Source organism: Lepisosteus oculatus, chromosome 9, assembly GCF_040954835.1.
Source record: "Lepisosteus oculatus isolate fLepOcu1 chromosome 9, fLepOcu1.hap2, whole genome shotgun sequence".
Taxonomy (NCBI): domain Eukaryota; kingdom Metazoa; phylum Chordata; class Actinopteri; order Semionotiformes; family Lepisosteidae; genus Lepisosteus; species Lepisosteus oculatus.
In genome coordinates this window covers 27,960,902-27,978,913 of record NC_090704.1, presented here as the reverse complement: position 1 = coordinate 27,978,913, position 18,012 = coordinate 27,960,902, and the positions used below count along the sequence as shown (strand labels likewise).

At 38.1% G+C, this 18,012-nt stretch overlaps 1 protein-coding gene across 1 annotated transcript; it reads left to right on the top strand.

Moving 5' to 3' along the window:
• The first annotated feature begins 4,479 nt into the window (after window positions 1-4,479).
• LOC102690422 (retinoid isomerohydrolase RPE65) lies at window positions 4,480-17,866 on the top strand. Its single transcript, XM_015356486.1, has 14 exons — window positions 4,480-4,588; window positions 5,735-5,817; window positions 6,740-6,890; window positions 8,140-8,247; window positions 8,552-8,693; window positions 9,103-9,250; window positions 9,953-10,034; window positions 11,595-11,727; window positions 12,408-12,547; window positions 13,635-13,764; window positions 14,619-14,733; window positions 15,542-15,636; window positions 16,147-16,258; window positions 17,179-17,866. Exons 1-14 carry the CDS (start codon window positions 4,578-4,580, stop codon window positions 17,325-17,327), a joined length of 1,599 nt encoding a protein of 532 aa, XP_015211972.1. The 5' UTR covers window positions 4,480-4,577; the 3' UTR covers window positions 17,328-17,866.
• The last annotated feature ends 146 nt before the right edge of the window (window positions 17,867-18,012 follow it).

Genomic DNA, 18,012 nt, shown 5'->3' with positions numbered 1-18,012 from the left:
ACCTGGGAGATAGCAGGGGGAGCTGTGTTGCTGCCAGATAATCCCAAACCTTTTCTTGGGTCAGTTGTGAGCTGGTGCTTGGAGACTCCTAGTCACAGATGGCTTACACCCTTGTTTCAGCACTCGCCTTTACAAACTGAGGCTGACATTTTGCCCCTGTTATCATTGTACTGCACCTACTCCTATAATTGATTAATTGATTTGCACAACGAATTGCTGTTTAAAATCCAGGATATTTGACACTAATTCCCGGTTTATGTATTCGATAGCTGCAATGACCTGGTCGCTATTCTCTGTCCAGTGAAATGTCCAGCAATTTTTAATGTATTCAGTGGGTAAAGTTTAAAGCAAAATATCTATATCAACCTGCCATTTCAAAGAATGATCTCACATCCTTTAAGGACTCATTTAAACTTTATTAACCCATGGCTGGGGAATCAGTGCAAAAATACCTGTCACACTTGGCAGTAAGGCCTGCACAGATCAACACAAGGATCAAGACACAAGGACAAGAATAGGTAGTCTATAGCAGAAGAGTTCTGAAAGGTCACATGCTCCATACACGCCTAAAGGAGTTCTGAGAGCCATTGTCTCCTGTGTCAGTGGGACCCACCATCCCTTTTAATCAGCCCAGCATCATCACGTACACCATCTGACATAATGCATCAGACAAATCTCACAAAAGCACATTAGCCACAGGGAAAGGCAAGCATTGGATATCCTAAGGCTTATATCAGCCTTGTCAGATCCATTCATTTGGTAGAAATATTGTCAAGAGGTTAACTTCCAGTTTATTCTCAAATCATATTTTCATCTGCTCTGTAATGTATTCGTGGTAGTGAGATAGGAGGAACAAAGGCTATACAACCACAGAAGTGAAAAGTCTGAAACGACCAGGATGATGAGTATAATGGCGAACATGGAGACACAGAGGGACATGAATTCATGAGAGAGAAGTGCTGGGAACCTCTCTGCTCTATTCTGTATCATGAGCATCAAAAGAAACATATATTTATATAAGTCTGCTTATAGAACAAAGTGTGAATTTATTGATTCATATGTTTTGGTGACATTTTGATTAATTGATCATTTCTGACTGATACACCCTGTTACTGTATATAAATTAATGAAGTCTTTTATCCCTTAAGATGACTAACTTATAAAGAAAATGTTTTGTAAAAAACATTTTAAAGAAGCATTCATTAATCTTAGTGTTTCGTTACTCAAGATTTTCACTGCTCGTGCAGGACAGGCACACTTTTAACTCTGTCTCCCAGCAGGAAATTTCAGATTTATATAATACAATCTTCTCCTAGTTAGTGTTTTATGAATGTTTTTACATTTATGCTGTAATCCTGAATACATAGTATGTTGGTGTTGCATTGCATTAATTAATTGTAATCCATTTTTATTGAATGTGAATGTTGAAAAGATAAATGTTTATTTGTGCTAAGCCTTTTCTCCTATACTCTACTTTTAAATATTTTATGCCAGATAAGCTGAAACAATTAGCCGGTTCGGTAGGAAAAAGAAAAGTGAATATATTAGTGTACAGGAGTAGCCTGAAGGACTTGGTGTTAAGATATGAGTAAAAATGCAGCAAAAAAGAGGAATCAGTCACTGAAAAGAAGCCCTTTACCAGTGTAACTAAACTTTGGCTCAGCATAGTTTCCTCTGTCACTTGTGTCCAGACAGAGACTTCTGGGTCTATGTTTGTCATACGTTTGATATTTTTGTTTCTGAACAAACATGGCTATTGTTGGAGTGAATGGGCTTTACTCTGGAGGTCTGTTCTGCAGAAAAGGGCACAAAGGTTATGAAACCTTCCAAACACATAACTGAGGCACCAATAATGCAGTTTTGTGTATAGTCAACAGGCTTAAAGTTTTTGCCTTATGCAATAGCCACATCAAAGCCACATAAGTAATGTTTCAGTTGTAAACGACAAAAGCATTAAATAAGCTGCTTAGAACGCTTTGCTGAGAATATGCACTGAGCCACACAGTGAAATTTACTTGTGGGTGTTTTTCTTAAACCATGGTGTGTAAGCTTTATCTCTTTACATAAAAATCGCTGTGCCGCGCAAGTGAGCTTTGACATAGATGAGAAATGTCATTTTACAATTGATAAAGAGCACACAGTCCAGGACGCCTTGAGCCTTGCTTGGCATCGTACACCACAAACCCGACACACTTAAAGCAGACAGCAGGCATCTACTATCCTTAGATCTCCTTATGTTTCTCTTAGGGGCAGGAGTTGCTCCACTATGTTTTGATTTGTAAACTGAATCAAGTAAGAAATGCAATGATTCATTTGATCAAGTGATTGATGAAGGTCTTTTTCTACCTACTTCTCAGCTATTCCACCTGTAGATTTCAGTATCCTCTCTTGAGGCCTCTTGTAATGCATGTTTGTCAAGAAGCTTCTGGGTGTTGTCCCCTTCAGCTACCCATACCCAGGTATATACCCTGATCACACTGGAATAAAATCATTAATGCATCAGCCAAATAATAATAAATATAATAATTCAAAAGAATAAGTTCATAGTACAGATAATTGTTATGAAACTATTTGGGATGCAGATTGTGGTATGCTGTATGTCATGTAAGACTCTCTGTATGGAATATTTATATACAGGAATATATATAGGTTATATAGGAATATATCAGATTTGTATACCAGAGTTATATGGAGAACTGATTAAGAGTAGAGTCAGTGATTGTGCTCGGTTTATTTATTTGTTAAAAATAGTGTAAAATTCATGCTACACATTGTGCAAACAGGAGAGATTAAGAAAGCAGAAGTGCAGATTTCAGTTTTGTAATGTCATATCTAAATCGTTATGTGCAGCCTGCCAAGGAAATGTTTGAAATTGGCTAGCAGTGTCAGCTGTTGCGCCCAAACAAGTCCCTGATTTCTAGGAAGATAGGTGTTTGTGAGTGAATGACACATAATCCCAGCCACATTGCTCCTGCCTTGTGGAAGGTGTAATTGAAAGGGCTCCTTGTGTTGTTTTTCTTCATGGCAGTTTGTCAAAAATGAACCCGTCACAGCCGTGAAAATAAATTGTAATCTCTTTGGATTTATCCAAAGCCACTGAAAAGCTGCGTTCACCAGCAACGAGCCTTTCCCAGGAAAGTTTGCGATACAACGTAACTGTTGTTTTAGCACATGTTGCAAGTAATCTTAAAGCTGTCCTGCCTTGTTGGATTATTCTGGTGTTAGGAGTGGGGGGCTGTATGCCAGAACTATTCTACACAGCAGCAAAGCACTGAAACCAAAATCTTTCAAAAATGTTTGAGCTGTAAGATGTACCTGCTCTCTTTTGCTCGTTTAATAATAAGAGTCAGCTGTAAAGGTTTAGTTTCAACAAAGTTAACTTATCATCATTAACTGATGTCATTTATTTTGTGTTCTCAGGTCAAACAGTATCGGAGCAAAAGTGCAAAGAGAAGTGCCTGTGTGCCCCTAACAGGAGCTAGGTGTCAGTGCAAACCATTAAGATACAGTGGCTGGGTTTCCAGACGTGCCCTGCATCAGTTTGGTTAATAAGAGCAAACGATTCACTTTTCCAAGGTAAAATTGGAAACATTTTCAGAACAAAATGGGACATCTTAAATCGTACAAACATCTTGTGCTGCCACCAGAAGAGTCATGTCTGTAGTGCATGAAGGAACCAGAGACAAAGGTTACAGATGCTGCTCTGCCTTCTTCCCTTGCCTCTGTCGCCACAGAAGGTCACGATCTCCTCACAACATTCTTTGGAGACAAGCATCCAGTCACATGGAGATCGTAACAAGACATGAGACCAATCCAAACGTGCCCCATCGTAATAAGCACCACAGAGATTACAGCAAGCATCCATGTGAATTCAGAGCAGGTGACGGCAGGAGCTGAGTAACTGAGAGCTCAGCTGACCTTTTCTGACCTTTTGCATTCATTAAAAAGGACAAAAAAGAACAAAAAGGGGACATATAAATCAAAACTATCAGCAAACAAGTGAAGCATCAACAATGAACAATTCTCTCTTCAATAAAAGGAATATTTCCTACATCTTAGGCCCATGTTCCTTTTTGCTAGAACACAATACAAAGTGTAATTTTTTAAAAAAGGACTGAATTTGTTTTTGCAATCAAGCTAGTCTTGAAACAGAAATGTAGCGGTCTTTCTAAAACACAGTAATACTTAAGAGCTTTGTATTTTTCTCATTTAACTTCCGGTTTATATGTAAGCTGGTTCCATACAATGTGCTTTCAAGGTAGAATGATTTTTTGTATGTCGCAATGTGGTTTCTTGTGTGATTTTAGTTGTGTCCTTAAGTAACTGTGAAAAAAGAAAATCAAGTTTAAAAAAGGAGTATTGTTTATTAAGCCAAGCCTGGATGGAAAAGTTCAGAATCTGGGCACAAAGGAATTTTTGTTCTTGTCTTCTGATTGGCTGAGAAACGTCTTTCAGTCATTGCTGTTTGGGATGGGAAAGGATCCTGGGGTATAAATATCTTAAACTGCCTGCAGGCACAATTCAACGTTTTTCTTCAAGCCCTAGAAGAACAGTGTGTGCTGTGAAGACAAAGGAAAATGTGTAGCCGGTAAGTTAACATTCCCTGTCTTTCTCTTGCATTTTAATAATGGTTCTTTTTACCACAGATAATGTTTGGAAGCCATTAAGTTCTGTTTATCACAGCCTTTAAGCAGTAAAAATGTCATTCAGGCTTTTAAACATGAAAACATGTCAATACCTACTATAACTTTCTATATTTATACTATAGCTTTATCTTCCTTCTCTACTGAGCCAAGTATATATATTTATTTTTTTGCTGTTTCTAAGTTTTCTTGTTCTTTATAAAATAGGAGGTTAAAAGGAATTCACATTTCTATTAAATATTTCTGGCATTTGTTTTTTGAAGGTGTATTAAGATTTATTTTTTATAAAGTATATACTGTTTGCAAAGTGTTAAAATATATTTCATTATTTTTTAGTAGATTAGAATTGATAGTAGAGCTTTTTTAATCACCAACCCATTCAAAAAGAATCTAATTAGAAATGCTGTAGATGAAGCGTAGTTAAGGTATTGTAAGATACTATTGGAAGAGTAAACAAAAGTTCTCTTGAAGACAGTATAGACAAAAAAGCACAGAAAACACCGTATTGAAAATGTGATGTAAAAGTGCCTTTAGTGGATTTATGTGCCTTACATTCTATACTAACAGCTGATGCTTTAACATAGAAAGAATTAACCATCTCACTTTTGAGGACTCTAGTGGGTTGATCCATTCAAAGCACTCTGAAATATTGGAATGAAGAAGAGTCTTGCTACACATAAAAAATATATACTTTTTTGTCACCGAGGAAGTTTAATACCTGTTTAAAATAACTTTTATGAGCGTTTTTATACTGTCAGAAACTGGTGTTATTTTCTAGTGCAGTCAAATAACTGATAAATGAGATCCATTGGTGTATTAATGGCACATATGTGGCAGTTTATTCACAGCCCAAGTCTCTACAAACTCCACAAACTGAGAATAGTGTTAGGGGCCTCATCATAACTATGTATACATATTGAAATTGATCTGGAACAGGTCCTAAAGAGTAAAAACAATTCTCAATACTTTCCACCCCAGCAAACACGTATTTGCAGCCCTTCTTTTTTCTCGTGGTTTATTACTTTTGAAAAAGAGGTTACTCTTTTTTAGCACCTAAAGACACTCATGCAAGTTGTAATCTGATTTTGCAGTGTTGAACACCCTGCTGCTGGGTACAAGAAGATTTTTGAGACTGTTGAGGAGCTTTCTGAACCAATACCAGCGCAAGTCATAGGTCTGCATGTTTTCTTTGCTTTTCTGGTTGCAGTTACTGTAGTTTTAAGAGCAAGGAGCATGGCTCTGAAACTCACTGTGTTGTATATTACCATAAAAATATCATATTTTTTCCCAATCTCTCTTTAGAGCCTGTCAGGCTTTAAAATCTTGGTGTTTGACATCTACCACTTGACAGAGGCAAGAGGGTATCCTGGAACTTGCTGGAAAGACCCTTTTCTCTAAAACCCAATGACATAGAAAAGCCTACAGTTAAGAGTTTTCCAGCAGCCAGCAGTGATGTCTGACAGACAGAAGGTTTGAGAATGCAGAAAGCATCTTGGAAGGGAGTGAAGTGGATTTTACACTTAGTTCACAATCACTAAGAGGAGGCAGTACAAGCATCACTGCTGGTTGTTTCTGAATCCTTGTTACTTTCTCTTTGGGATGTATGAGGGTTAAACTGGCAAAGTAACTTCAGACTCTAATTACAACATGATTGTTTTAACTGGGAGTTATTCAAATTCAACAATTTAAACCTATGAATGTTTTTTAAGGAAAAAAAGCTTTTGGTCCCTTTCAGCCCAAGTTGCAAATTGTAACGTGTATGCAAATGTAAATGACAACTTTATGGAACTTCTTTCTAAGAGACATTAGAAACCAAGGCCCAACTGCTCCAGGGTAATACCATGGTGTACAATAAAAAACACTCCCTAGAAATATTGATCATGGTATTCCTGTGGTCCAGTAGTCAAGCACATTCATGTTGAAGCCAATGGAAATAATAGAAAATCTGTGGTCAAACAAGAGGGCAAAATCCTACATAAGGAAGTAAAATCCTACAAGGAAAAGTTTCATGTGGTGCATCCTTCATTACCTCTCCAATCTCAACCACAGAAAGTGAGCTGACCTGAGGGTATTTGGTATCTTTCCTCACGGTACAGGTAGAATTCCCCCCTGGCTGAAGGGGAGCTTGCTCAGACTGGGGCCTGGCCTTTTTGAGGTTGGTGACGAACCATTCTATCACCTGTTTGATGGCCAAGCCCTCTTTCACAAGTTTGACTTTAAGAATGGACAAGTGACCTACCACCGAAGGTAAGGCACACCTCCCTTACAACAACAAATGAGGTCCTGTATGTGGAGTTTGATCTTTTGAATCTGATCTGTGCTCAACTTTTTAATTTTAGCACATTTCAATAACAGAAGACCCTTTTTCTTTTGTCCTTGCTACACTCTATGTTAGACTCTTTTCTTATTTGTTTTTCTAGTTTTACTTTAAAGACAAGTCATGATTGTTGTGGAAAATGCAGAATTGCTATTTAAAGTTAATTGGACCATGGCTGTATAGCATTGTTTAGTCCAAGGCCTAATGAAAACAGTACTTGTGTAATAGCTGCTATTTATCATTAAAGTTCCAATCGTGGTTGACATCTCTTGGAAAAGTTTTCAGTTCTATTATCTTTTTTTTGTCTGTGAAAGTAGCTCACGCTCAGTTGTCTGCTGTTTGTGTGACACCCTGTCTTAGCATCCTGCTCACATATGAGCTGTTTAATTCTGAAATGCCTTACAAAGAATTTGAATCAAACAGCTTGTTTGGGGAAAATAGAGAATGTTTTTTTTTTTATTAAAGAGAGCTTCTTATTAAAGAGAGTGATTGTAGAACAGTGCTAATGAGAAACATGTTTAGTTTTACCATCTGGCTATAACAATTCCTGCAGTAAGAAACCTCCAGAACCTTTAATCTTGTGCCACATGTTCTGGAATTCAGAAGATCTTCCGATGGATTTAGAATTTCTTTTAAGCTACTGTACATTCTATATGTGTACCCATGACTCTTCACTTTGGCTGTTTGGTCCTTGACAGGCTACCTGTCTATAAAGCTTACATGGACCTTCAAGAAGCCTCTGTTTACATGCCTGTGTGAGGCAGTGAGACCTTAATGCTAGTAGAATCCTGAAGTGTTTTTAAAAAGTGACTCAAGACTTGCTTTTGCTCTGTACCATGTTCATAAGCCATCAGCATTATCTGTCATAAATTTATCTGGCTGAGCCTTTTATGTCTTCAGGACTACAATTACAGTTGGTTATGCTGGAGAAACCTGGGTAAAGTGCTATGTTTAGGTTTAGGGGCAGAGCTGCAGTGTTCCTACTGAACATTCTAACCTACAAGTCTTGTCAGGATCCTGGAGCCCTGACCACTGTTCTACTCTGTGTGGAGGGCTGGCATAGGTGTAAATTAAATAGTCCTACTTTTCACTTGTTCTAAAGCAAGCCTGGTTACCTTGTTAACACCTGAACTAGACTGTGTTTTCTTCAAGTGAAGTGTTTTCTTTTTTTTTTTCTAGATTTGTGCGAACAGATGCATACGTGAGAGCAATGACAGAGAAGAGAATAGTCATTACTGAGTTCGGGACCTTTGCATTCCCAGATCCATGCAAGAACATTTTCTCCAGGTCTGTGGTGACCATTTGCACAGAAAAGCAGTTATTTCTAGATTCCCTAACTTGCACTGGAAACAGTATTTCTGCATAAGTCCTTCTTTAGGCTGGTGTTCAATCAACTTTTAGTGAGTCCAACTGCCAGTTTTGGTGTTCTTTCTTGTGGAACCACAGTTGTCTCGATGTAGTTCTTGACACGCTGCTGCTTGTTGACACAAACACTGTCTTTTGCCATCGTGCAAAGCTTCTTGTGAGACTTGGGTTTGTGCCCCACAATGACAGAATCAAGTTTAATGCCAGAACGTTTGTATTTCTGTAGGTTTTTCTCTTACTTCAAAGGTATTGAAGTAACAGACAATGCTCTGGTGAATGTCTATCCTGTTGGAGAAGATTTCTATGCCTGTACAGAAACAAACTACATTACAAAAGTCAACCCTGAGACTCTGGAAACAATTTCAAAGGTTGGTCCTTTTAATGTGCTTTGCTGAGCTCCAGTGAACGGTACACTAGAACAGCAGGCTAGCTTCCCACTTCATCTGATTTCCCAATAAAGCAAAATCCAAATGGATTGACAGTCACCAGTAGGTACAGAAAATAGATTTTAAAAAGCTTTCTTCTGAAACAATCAGACAACTTTTCTTCATCAATGTTCTTGACTTAATTATATATTTTGTATCTTATACTTAACCTATGCTATCCTATCAGACATATGCTATTGTGATTTTAATAGTAAGGAAAGAGGTGTACCAGTTTGCCTAAATAATGCCGTATTGGTATAAAAATGCTGTTTCAATTTTTTTCAAACATAATAGAAACAGCATTTCTGTGGTAGGACATAACTCCAGTCTGCTTGATTCTGTATCCTCCCAGGTGGATCTGTGTAACTACGTGTCGATTAATGGGGTGACGGCTCACCCTCACATTGAAAAAGATGGCAGTGTGTACAACATTGGGAACTGCTTTGGGAAAGGCATGTCCATTGCCTACAACATTGTCCGCATTCCACCTACACAGAAAGGTAGGGCTCTTATGTTATTATTAAAATAAAAACATCTTGATAGAACTACCCCCTACACTCCCTACAAGTAATTCTTAGAAATCCCTACCATCCTCGTTTCATGCATGAAATGGAAAAAGATACTCATTTGTTTTTTGGGTAGATTTCTCTTGTACATATGACATGATCACACAGCTTTTCTAATACCTATATAGTGTCTACCAGGTTTTTTAACTCCTTAGCATCAGAGCTCCAAATGACACTATCACCGTTAAATGACAAAGAAACTGTCAAAGACAAATGACAAAGGAGCTCCTTGCTAAGACATGTTGTTGAATTTTTTCACTCTCCTTGCTCATTTGAAAACTGTAGTTAAGAGAAAAGTTGTCAGTCCTCTAAATTAAAGATTTTCCATATACATTTTTTTTCTTACAAAAACAACATTATGATGTTCTTACACTTAAACACATGAACATGCATCAAATACAATTCTACATACAGTACATCTGTATGTAGATCTTTCTTTTGATTCTTCTGTTTCTCTTCACCATAAAAGTCGTTACCATGTTAATTTGAGTAAAACAGGCCAGACTGTCAGAAAAACGTTTTCACAAATTCAAAGGAAAGTTTCTATGATTCCTCTAGCTGTGAAAAAATAAGCCAAACTTTCACATGGTGAGCAAATATCACAATAGTAACTAATGCAGTTGATCCTGGTTCCAGATAAATCAGACCCCATTGAAAAGGCAAAGGTGGTGGTGCAGATCCCGTGCAGTGACAGGTTCAAGCCCTCCTATGTCCACAGGTTGGTCAACTTGTTCCAGGTCACTGATTGCTTTCTTATGATGCTAGACTGTGCTTTGTACTGTTTACAGTAAAACATATAGTATGGTGCTGGATCACAACAACTACATTTACATGCACTTATTAAATGATCAGAGAGCTTTTACATGTACAACAGGTATCCCACTAGTTACCACTGAAGTGCTACACCTGCATGCAGCAGGTGATGCTCAGCAGCCATTATACACAAATGACTATTCAAGAGATGAAGTGTTGAAGTGAGAAATTGTTTCACCACTTGAATTATTCCCAGTAATTGATATTATGGCAGGACACTGGCATTGGTTCTTTAATGACCATGTAGCTAGGACCTCTGTTTACACCTTCATTCATATAATAAATCTCCTACAGCACAATGTGGTTGGTCATTATACTAGGGCATTGTTTTTGGAAACTCCAGAGTGAATAGTGCCACCTGTTTGTCCACTAACACAACTGGAGGTCTCCCTTTCCAACACTGACCAGGTCCAGCCTTTCCTAGCTTTGAGATGTGATGAGAGGTAGCTGAACAATACCAATAGTTGAACCAGTCACTTTACTGTATGTTGTAGTTGTACAGCAGTACAAAAATCTTGAATTTCATTATTATTTTGTTCTGTGTAACATTTTTCATCTTTATGCATAAAAATATGTTAACTTGGAGAGTGAGGAACGTAACCTTGTCTGAGCTTAACGTCCTCTGGGCTTTCCCAGATGTGTTATACTGTGAAGTCATCCAAAAGGACCACTAATTGTATCTGGAATTTAAAAGGTTTCATTCATACAGTGTCAAACTCTTCATCTAACATTTCCACCTTTCCTCTGAGGTGCACTGCTCTATGACATAGTTGTGTATAAGCTGAAAATGAGCACATTGCTTAGTTCAGGAATTTTTGGCTGTGGAAAGCTGAGAAAGTGCTAGTTCAGTCTCCAGCTATCATGCACAGAATTCATGGGGAGGCTTTATGAGTAAGAAGTAATCCAGGATAGTTGCAGTGCGCTTGCTTTAGCCCATGGTGAGTCATAAAAAACAATGATTCTTGTTGAATACAAGCATTATGTAATCATACTGGGAGATGCAGACAACAAACTGCTGCTCAGTAATTAAATACAGGAATTAAATCTCACTTTTATGAGACACTGAAATTCACTGATATTTAACTGCTATAATCAGGTCTGAGCTATTGTATGTCATGGCATTGTACATGGTGTTACCAGCTATTGATATGAACATGTAACTGATTAATGAATCAGAAGTGGACAATAACCAACAATAACAATAACTGCTACTCAGAGCACTAAACAATAGAAGCTTGAGTTTTAATTGAAAAGTGTTCAAATTCTGAATGCTTACTTCTGATTTCTCTTTTTTAACAGCATAATGTATAAAAAGGAACCAGTAAAAATTAGTTACCACCTACAGATTTAAATTATATTGGCATCAGTTCAACAGTGACAAAACAAAACTCACATCAACAGCATCTTGGCCAGACTGCCCATGATATTCCTTTTAGTGCTGTTTTTCTTCTCCTTGTCTTCTCAGCTTTGGAATGACAGAAAACTATTTTGTTTTTGTGGAAACCCCAGTGAAAATTAACCTGTTGAAATTTTTGGGAGCATGGAGTATCAGAGGGGCCAACTACATGGACTGCTTTGAGTCAAATGAAACAATGGGGGTGAGCTGGATGTGAGCTGTTACAGACAGATGTAATACAAAACACTTCTTTATGATTCTGCAAGAGAAAGTATGCAGTAAATAATATACATGATTGCATGAAAATATTTCACAATCCTATGCAAACAATGCTACATAAGTATTTTTTGTCTTAGCTGCTTATAAATTTTTTTTTCTTTCTATTATTCAACAGAAATGTATTTTCAAGGCACATTTGTACCACAGCTTAACAAAATACACCATGACTGGTTAAACAGCCTCACAAGACCATGGGTGTTCAACTAATTAGTCTGTTCACATGAGATTAATCACCACACACCCCTTCCTTCTAAATGGGTAGATGTTTCAGAGCATCAGGAATAAAAAGGCAGTCATAGAAAAGATAACAAAGCAAATCTGACCTGATGAATATGTCAGGCATTGTTTTCATTTGAAGGTGTTTTAACAATTTTAAATATTTGTCCTCCCCAGTGAAAAGTGTTTACATTGTTTGTGTCACAAAAGTTGAATTTGATGACTGTGCATTTACTTGCAAAATAAAATTCACTTCTAAGTTGGTACAAAAGCTGTGTCCTATCCCCTCCCTGGTAAGTGGTATATTTCATAGAAACCACATAGCCTATCATGGTTTTAACCTTCTTAACTCAGAGTGACTAAAAGAAGCCTCATTTTATTTCATAGACTTGGTTTCACCTGGCCACGAAGAAAACTGGAGAATACCAAAAGCTCAAATTCCGAACTTCAGCCATCAACTTGTTTCATCACATTAACTGCTATGAAGACAATGGTTTTATTGTCGTCGATCTTTGCACCTGGAAAGGGTAGGGTCACTGAATGGGGCTGTAGTTGTGAAAGAGAATTGGTAGGACAATAAAACGAAATTGAACTCTCACTCAGCAGTCAATCTGCACTCATATTGAGCCATGAGCACAAATAATTTGAACCACACTTCCCAACTATTCTCCTCAAATTACTTATTTTTTGTTACAAGGTTTTTTGTTACTGAAGGCAAGCTCTGTATTAATTCAACAGTTCCCTTGCTCACATTAGTATTCTTTGACAGAAAAATGCTACTTTTTCACTGGTATGATCCTTATCAAAGAAAAAAAGCATTGAAATGTATTTTTCCTTTTATTGTAGTTGATAATTGTTTAGGAGCAGAAGTCAAAGGTGAGACCATTTAGCAAAGAGGTCTTCTACCATGGAAATATTCATTCCAGTAGTCTTTTTTTCTGTGTTGATCAATTAAGAGCTAATTGCTTCATTTAATAATTGCTCTGCAATTGATCACAAGTCAATTTAATGACTATCTATATAACCTGCTGGATTGGAGATGCAACATGCCTGGGTAAATTATTCCAGAATCCTACCTCCCTTAGTGCCAACAAGTCTTTCCTTTTTTCTTCCACAGAGTTTCAACTTATATTTTCTGTTTTGTGTTTCACTGTTCGCCTCTTGGTTTACAGTTCTGAAGAAGACCACTTTGTTGATTTTGTTAATGCTTTTGAGATTTCTGAATTCTTGAATCAGGCCCCGGCAAGGTCTTCTAAGTTTAACACCGAAAGGGTTCAGTTCATTTAGGCTGGTGACGCAGAACTTGCCCAAGGTTACTCTTCTCTAGACTAGAGCTGTAATATCAAATGGACCGTTTGTAATGTGGTGACCACAACTGTATGTAATATTCTCAAAGAAGTCTTCCTAGAGTAGCTTTAAATGTTAACATATCCCTTTATTTCACTTCTGCTTTTAACTATGTATCCAAACACTTTGTAATACTTCTTAGTAGATACATTGATTTGACAGCATTGAGCTCTGAATATTGCAAAGTTTCAAAGCCAACATTTCATACCATTCACAATGAAGCTTTTCACCTAAACTTGGTTAGCATTTTGTGTGTTTTCCTATAAGGTTTGAATTTGTGTACAACTACCTCTACTTGGCGAACCTACGGGAGAACTGGGAGGAGGTGAAGAAACAGGCCATGATGGCACCCCAGCCAGAAGTTCGCAGATATGTCCTTCCCCTCGATGTTCATCGGGTTAGATGATTAACCACTTATTACAGAATACTAATCCCAGAGTCTTGTACAGGCGGGGACATTTAACACAGTTATTCTCAGAACTCAATGTCAACACAACACCGACATTCAGCACAGGTGTGCTCGTAGCTCACTGAGTAGATAAGTGTTCTCGTAGCTCACTGAGTAGATAAAGATGGAGAATAAAGGTTTCCTGAGCTGATTGAACTAGGGGGAAAGACATGGGCAGGTTGGAGTGAGAAAAGTCTGAAGTGGAATCAAGCCAACACACAAGTGTTAGTGCTCACCCTCTTCTGAATAGTGTCATGAGATCATTAGGGATTACAAACCATCAAGACCATCATTAGCATCTTACCTGAGTGCCTCCATCTTTACAGGGTTTCCTATCAACACACTGATACATTTGTGTGCAATTTCTGGGGTAAAGGAAGAAATGTTTGGTCACTAGCACCAGCTTTCAAACATTAGCAGGACTGCAGCTTATAAAACCTGCGCTTATTGTCAGTTCAACAAATGCAGTAGATTACATTGTTGTTGTACCATTAGTAGATCCTAATGGAATTAAATATTCCATGTTTTTTATTAATTCAAATTGATTATTTAGTCTTTGAGGTGTGATTGTACATATTAGAAGCAAGAAATCTTGTTCTTAAAAGGAATATATTGTTGCTTTTCTTCTGTATTCAATTGCTTACCCTTATGGTGCACTATTAAAGCGAGAGAGACTCTAGGTATCAACATCTAGAAGGTTGTAGTTTGAGTTGTAGATGCCTGGATCTCTACTGTACTGCAAAGACACTGTGCACTGTGCACTGTGGGTGTGAATAATAAAATCTCATTTTGTGATTTTGTAGGAGGAGCAGGGAAAGAACCTGATTTCCTTGCCATACACTACAGCCACTGCCACCATGTGGGCTGATGGAACAGTGTGGCTGGAGCCTGAGGTGTTGTTCTCTGGACCTCGTCAAGGTAGAGTGATCTGAAACGACTAGTACTGCAGACATGAACTTCTCTTGCTCCAATCTTTCAGCAGAATGTGAAATGGTATATTATAATTGCTTATCCTTATTATGGTAGTTGTTGTTGTTATTGTATTGATGATCAAGTGAGAAATAAGAAGCTCAGCGTATCTTCAGGAGTGGCCATACAGAGACTCCTGATTAACATTATTTTTTAATTGAACTATCTTTTTATTTATCTCTCCACTCTGTAACACCTTGTTAGAGTATACTTAAAATGAAATCACTGTAATTGCAATATTTTTATTACTTTTATGGATCATTAAGCTACTAGCAACTGAATGAGCAACTTGGACTGAATAATCACCTCCTGTTTGTTGCCTTTCTTTTGAACATTTGCGAACACATACACATGTGTCTAAATATGTCCAAAATCTCACTGTATCATCTGGTGAACAGTTCTCAGATCCTTTTTTATTGCAGCAACACTCAGCTGTATTTTTATGATTGCTGTTTTTATTTCTAGAATGCATTCTGATGTTATTTAAAGTTAAATAAGATGATGTCTATGTTCTACAGGAAAATGGAACAACCCAAGGTTCTCTAAAATATATCATTTTATTTTAAGAATAAAATGTAGAATACTTGCATAAACCAATGTATAATGTTTTTCAATATTTAGCTCCAATAATTTAAAATGCGTGAAACGGATCTGTTTATGTCAAATGAAATAATGATAACAGAACATTATCTGAACCACAGCACTTCTCTCAGAAAGCCCTCATGCTGATTTCATTGGTACTGTATTTCTCTTGCAGCTTTTGAATTCCCACAGATCAATTACAAAAAGTACTGTGGAAAGAACTACACCTACGCGTACGGACTGGGACTCAACCACTTTATTCCAGACAGGGTGAGTTCTGCACCAGAGCTAAAATGTCTCTTTCTGTATCTTGAATCTGTCCAGGTTGTCTTGTGCAGTATTCCGTCTGTCTGTCCATTTTCCAACCGCTTTTCCAATTCAGGGCTGTGTAGAAGCCGGAGCCTATCCTGGCAAGCAACAGATGAAAGGCAGGATATACCCTGGACGAGACACCAGTCTATCACAGGGCACACACAGACGCACACACTCACGTTTAGGGCCGATTTTCCCAGAAGCCAATTACCTGCCGGTGTGGTTTTGGACTCCGGAGGACCCAGAGGAAACCCACATCAACACAGGGAGAACATACAAAATCAATGCAAATAGTATGCCAGGAACTGAACACAGGAGCACCAACACTAATTCTATTGTTTGGAATTATGGCAACAGGAATGGTTCTACATGGGGAATGGGGAAATAATGCTGGTTACATGTTAAGGCTCCATGTTCCAAGCTAGTTACTAGGCTTTTAATGGGAGCTGGTTTATGGTGGTTTCCCAGATCTGCAAATTGAATGTCCGGACCAAAGAAACCTGGGTGTGGCAAGAACCAGACTCCTACCCATCTGAGCCCCTCTTTGTGGCATCTCCTGACGCTGTTGAAGAAGATGATGGTAAGAGTGAAGGTCTAGGTATCAACACACTATAGAATTTAGTACGTTGACATTGCTTCAGGTTCAACAGCCAGCAGCCATATCACTCTGCAACTCACAACCGGCACTCTGTGTGGGTCCTAATGCCCCAATATAGTAAAAACTGCAATATACTATAAAATACTCCAATATACTGTAAAAAAATTACTGTTGTTTGGAAAAGACGTAAAACCGAGGTCCTGACTCTCTGAGGTCATTAAAAATTCCAGGGCATTTCTCGAAAAGAGTGGGGGTGTTACCCTGGCGTCCTGGACAAATTTCTCATTGGTCTTTACCAATCACGACCTCCTAATAATCCCCATCTATGAATTGGCTTCATCACTCTGCTCTCCACCCCACTGATAGCTGGTGTGTGGTGAGCGTTCTGGCACACTATGGCTGCTGTTGCATCATCCAGGTGGGGCTGCACATTGGTGGTGGAGTGGAGTCCCCATTACCTGTTAAGCTCTTTGAGTGGGAGCGTCCAGAAAAATGCTATGTAAGTGTAAGGAATTATTATCAATTCCATTCTAGGTACAAAAACAAACTGCCAATGTTTTCAAATTACTGTCTTCTTTTTACATGCAATAATTGTGGTTTTCCATACAGAAAACGAGGAACTTGACATTGCTCGACTAACTTTATTTTCACTGTATGTAAAAAGTGTCACGTTTGTAATCCTACCATAGAATACTATATTATGCAATACTAGTATGGAATGTAAAAAGGTGTGGTTGCTTATGTAAATAAAAATACTGAATATTTGTCTAAAGAGTACTTCTCTTCAGGCCTACCTAGTGTTAAAAATGTTTTTAAAAAAAGTGACGGGTGGGACTGCAGGAATCAGAACAGTGCCACAGGGCTGTGCTGTGGGTGATGCTCCTGTCTCTTTTCTGCTGCAGGGGTCCTGCTGACGATAGTGGTCAATCCTGGGGCGGCCCAGAGACCAGGATACCTCTTGATTTTGAATGCCAAGGACCTGACGGAAGTGGCCCGGGCTGAGGTGGAGGTCATCATTCCTGTCACGTTCCACGGAATGTACAAACCTTAGGATCGGTGCTGGCAGGATGAAGAATGAAATCATGACCGACCTTTATCTGCTTTGCACAAAGCTGGAAAAAAGCAGTCTTTTTGCTAACTACTAAGCCAGTGAATAAGCATCAGGCAGAAACAATTAAATATTAGCTTCATGAAAGAGCCTCTTTGCTACATAAGAGGAAGGACAGTTTTCCTGATTATATGCAATTATACTTACATTCTAATGCATTGACCATCACTGATGTCAGATTTACATTTTAATAACGGTTTGAGTTCAGATGGTGGGTTCTGCAGTCCTTCGAGTTTCCTTGGCCTTATTTGTGAATTGACTGTGTCCGAAGACAGTGTCACACTAGTGTCTCTCTTGAAGAGATAACTGTCTATTTCAACTCTTTATGTTACATGTAAGATGTGCGTTGTGGATAGAAACATAGAAAGCAATGTATTCAGAGAATTTTAAGAATAAACTTTCTTTCAAACTGTACTTTTTCTACTGTACATGTCATGCCTCGATTCAAAGTAGCAGATGATTATTAAATGGAGGACATGAAAGCAGTGGCCTAGATCTTCTTTTTTACCAAAGGCTAGATCTGGTGAATACAATGGCTACATGGAAGGGATTTAGTTGCAGTAAAAGGCAAATTAATTTAATTAAATTGTGCTTTCTGTTATTTCAATTCTAAATAAGCCAGTTCAGA